The sequence below is a fragment of the Oncorhynchus mykiss genome, chromosome 18 (genome assembly GCF_013265735.2).
Source record: "Oncorhynchus mykiss isolate Arlee chromosome 18, USDA_OmykA_1.1, whole genome shotgun sequence".
Classification (NCBI taxonomy): domain Eukaryota; kingdom Metazoa; phylum Chordata; class Actinopteri; order Salmoniformes; family Salmonidae; genus Oncorhynchus; species Oncorhynchus mykiss.
In genome coordinates this window covers 50,996,414-51,000,189 of record NC_048582.1, presented here as the reverse complement: position 1 = coordinate 51,000,189, position 3,776 = coordinate 50,996,414, and the positions used below count along the sequence as shown (strand labels likewise).

Here is a 3,776-nt window from a genome sequence, read left to right as displayed (position 1 = left end):
AGAGGTGGGGGGACACTAGGGTTTTACTGAGGAGGGATGGGGGAAGAGGTGGGGGGACACTAGGGTTTTACTGAGGAGGGATGGGGGAAGAGGTGGGGGGACACTAGGGTTTTACTGAGGAGGGATGGGGGAAGAGGTGGGGGGACACTAGGGTTTTACTGAGGAGGGATGGGGGAAGAGGTGCAGGGACGCTAGGGTTTTACTGAGGAGGGATGGGGGAAGAGGTGGGGGGACGCTAGGGTTTTACTGAGGAGGGATGGGGGAAGAGGTGGGGGGACGCTAGGGTTTTACTGAGGAGGGATGGGGGAAGAGGTGGGGGGACGCTAGGGTTTTACTGAGGAGGGATGGGGGAAGAGGTGGGGGGACGCTAGGGTTTTACTGAGGAGGGATGGGGGAAGAGGTGGGGGGACACTAGGGTTTTACTGAGGAGGGATGGGGGAAGAGGTGGGGGGACACTAGGGTTTTACTGAGGAGGGATGGGGGAAGAGGTGGGGGGACGCTAGGGTTTTACTGAGGAGGGATGGGGGAAGAGGTGCAGGGACGCTAGGGTTTTACTGAGGAGGGATGGGGGAAGAGGTGGGGGGACGCTAGGGTTTTACTGAGGAGGGATGGGGGAAGAGGTGGGGGGACACTAGGGTTTTACTGAGGAGGGATGGGGGAAGAGGTGGGGGGACACTAGGGTTTTACTGAGGAGGGATGGGGGAAGAGGTGGGGGGACGCTAGGGTTTTACTGAGGAGGGATGGGGGAAGAGGTGGGGGGACACTAGGGTTTTACTGAGGAGGGATGGGGGAAGAGGTGGGGGGACACTAGGGTTTTACTGAGGAGGGATGGGGGAAGAGGTGCAGGGACGCTAGGGTTTTACTGAGGAGGGATGGGGGAAGAGGTGGGGGGACACTAGGGTTTTACTGAGGAGGGATGGGGGAAGAGGTGGGGGGACACTAGGGTTTTACTGAGGAGGGATGGGGGAAGAGGTGGGGGGACACTAGGGTTTTACTGAGGAGGGATGGGGGAAGAGGTGGGGGGACGCTAGGGTTTTACTGAGGAGGGATGGGGGAAGAGGTGGGGGGACACTAGGGTTTTACTGAGGAGGGATGGGGGAAGAGGTGGGGGGACGCTAGGGTTTTACTGAGGAGGGATGGGGGAAGAGGTGGGGGGACGCTAGGGTTTTACTTAGGAGGGATGGGGGAAGAGGTGGGGGGACGCTAGGGTTTTACAGACGGGTCTATTTTCCAAGAACTCAATCTCCAGATCCCTACAACCAACGCACCCACAGTGGCATTGAGTTACCTCAGACCCTCACACTCCATCTACACCCCATCTCCACTCTCTCACAACAAGGCCTTAAGACTACAGTTAAACTTTGTGCAATGAAAAGTTGTTGATGTTTTCTTCATGTGGTTATTATTACTAACCTAAATATACTTTCTAAAACCTTGGCTAATATTGCCCTTGTTATTGAGAAGGGCTATGATCAACTCACTTTCCTGCAAACGATCCAAGTGTCAAACTCCAGTCCTTGAGAGCCACAACATCTGCATGTTTTCCTTCCTCCCTAGGAGTGTCTAAATCAGACACCAAAGGAAAGAGCTGAAATTAGCAGTCACTGTGGTCCACCAGGTATTGAGTTGGACCCCACTGTCATATAACTTCCACTAATTTCCCTGTAAACCAATTGGTCTCCTCTCCTCCAGGTGAAGGTGTGGTTCCAGAACAGAAGGATGAAGTGGAAGCGTGTTAAAGGAGGTCAACAGGGGGCAGCAGCCCGGGAAAAAGAACTTGTCAACGCGAAGAAGGGAACGCTGTTGCCGTCAGAGTACTGTGGCATGGTGGGAGGATTACACCACTCCTCCAGTTCCCCTGGTAATGAGGACAGTCACGACAGCGACCAGAGCTCAGAGCACGCTCAGTTATGACCCTGACCCGCCACATAGGCCACGCAGTGGTCAAAGGTAAATTTTGTAGCCATTTGGACAAACGTCTAAAATTGCAGTGAGTTGATGTGATCATGTTGCATTTGTAGGTACAGAATTACATACATAGGCCTACATACTCACTATGCTCTCATGAGTAGAAAGAAGACATGGGCTTATACTCTCTCAAGAAACAGCAGCGGGTGTTCTGACTAAAGGTGTTTGTTGACTGGCTAAGGAGTGGAGGAAGAAAGATAAAGTAAAGGTAAGCAAGAAGAGGAAGGAATGGAACGAGGATGGAATGATCAACTGGATGTGTAAGATCAAATAAAAAAATATATGCTTGTGAGCAAAGCCTCAAGCTCCTGAGACTGTAAATTGGGAATATAACAGGATATTATTGTGAACATTCCACAAGTGCCTTGCATTGATAAAATGGCTTGGATTTTTGCACTGTCAAATACTAAATTCTACTGTATTTTCTCGGTTTGGAATACGACAATCATGCAATGAGCTTTAAGTAAAAATGTGGAATTGAATTGAATAGTAGGCTATTACCGTGAGTCCTATTATTCTGCTTTACTCACAACATAACTGAATGATGCATATTCATCTCCCGACTGTTGATCCATTGGTTTTACATTGTTCTCCCACTAAGTCTTAAAAGTTTACCTTTGAGTGAAATATATATATATATATATCATTTTATTACATATAAATCTGGGACATAATGGTTTCTTAAGTGAATAAAACTGATCAATCAAAAAATGTATTTGTCATTGTCAGGTTCTTGAACATTCTCACAATATTACACAATTTTTATGTATATATAGTAGACATTATAAGTTAAAATGAATGAATATTGGAAATAATGTAAGCATTTATTTGCCTTCTGTATGAGTGTGTATTATAATTTGTGTTTTAGAGTGCCGTTTTGGCAGTTGCAGAGCTGTAACCTCCTACGGTACACTACCAGCTGGTTTTGGCCGTGGCAGAGTCGTAGCCTCCTACAGCACAGGACCAGCTGGTTTTGGCCGTGGCAGAGTCGTAGCCTCCTACAGCACAGGACCAGCTGGTTATCCAATAGCTCCACAAGTTTGGATTTAACTGATTTGTGGCTTTCCAGCTCCCTGAGAATCACATACACAATGTGAACAAAGTGGATTTGTGTTCAGTTGTGGTCAGACTCCATCAGACTTCAGAACCCTGCCTTCTCTCTCTCTCTTTCTCTCTCTGTTTTTTTGATTAGCCGACAGTCTGATTTAGCTGTTTGTATATGACATCGCCTGATCAAAGCAGAACACAGAGACACTCTTCAGGAAGTGAGTCAGAGCTGTTGGAGAATAAATGAGGATAAATGAGGAACGTATTCATGAGGCTTTATAGTGAAGCTTAGCCAAATGTCCAGCTGGAGTTCCCAGAGACCTGTCTAAACAGTGTGATGAATTTCTTGAATTGAATTTCCTCCCAGTGTGGATTTGATGTGCCCATTGTGTAGACAGCTAACGCAATCTTCTCTAATTCCATTTCAATGATACTCCACTGTTCTGTATTACAGTGTGAAGGGAAGGTTTGGTAGACAGCCTGCTGTTGTGGAATACCTCTGGACTGTGTAATGTCTGATCTTGAAGGAACCTTCTACCTTGACCCCTTCGGGAGCAGCTTTCCTTCTGCAGGAAGGGTAATGTTGTCATTTACAACCCTCCATGCCAAGAACAACACACGTCAACTAAAGACTTTTCCACATTGGATCTGAGCGTCTCCTTTGCTTTTCCAACTGAAAGGGATTTCGGATCATTCTCAGTATAGGGTAGGTGTTGACGGATGATGTCCACTGTAGTACAATACTCCAAACTGTAGTGAAG

General features: G+C 47.6%; 1 protein-coding gene across 2 annotated transcripts in view; it reads left to right on the top strand.

Moving 5' to 3' along the window:
* The window catches only part of LOC110496448 (homeobox protein MOX-2), a 14,617-nt gene extending 11,950 nt beyond the window's left edge, over positions 1-2,667 (top strand). Inside the window, exons 3-4 of one of the 2 annotated variants that reach the window (XM_021572365.2) lie at positions 1,693-1,950; positions 2,073-2,667. In XM_021572365.2, the coding sequence (XP_021428040.1) occupies positions 1,693-1,914 (222 nt within the window). In that variant the 3' untranslated portion in view covers positions 1,915-1,950; positions 2,073-2,667. Of the gene's footprint in view, positions 1-1,692 lie in introns of both variants that reach the window. The other variant, XM_021572364.2, reaches the window with a different exon arrangement.
* Positions 2,668-3,776: the final 1,109 nt, after the last annotated feature.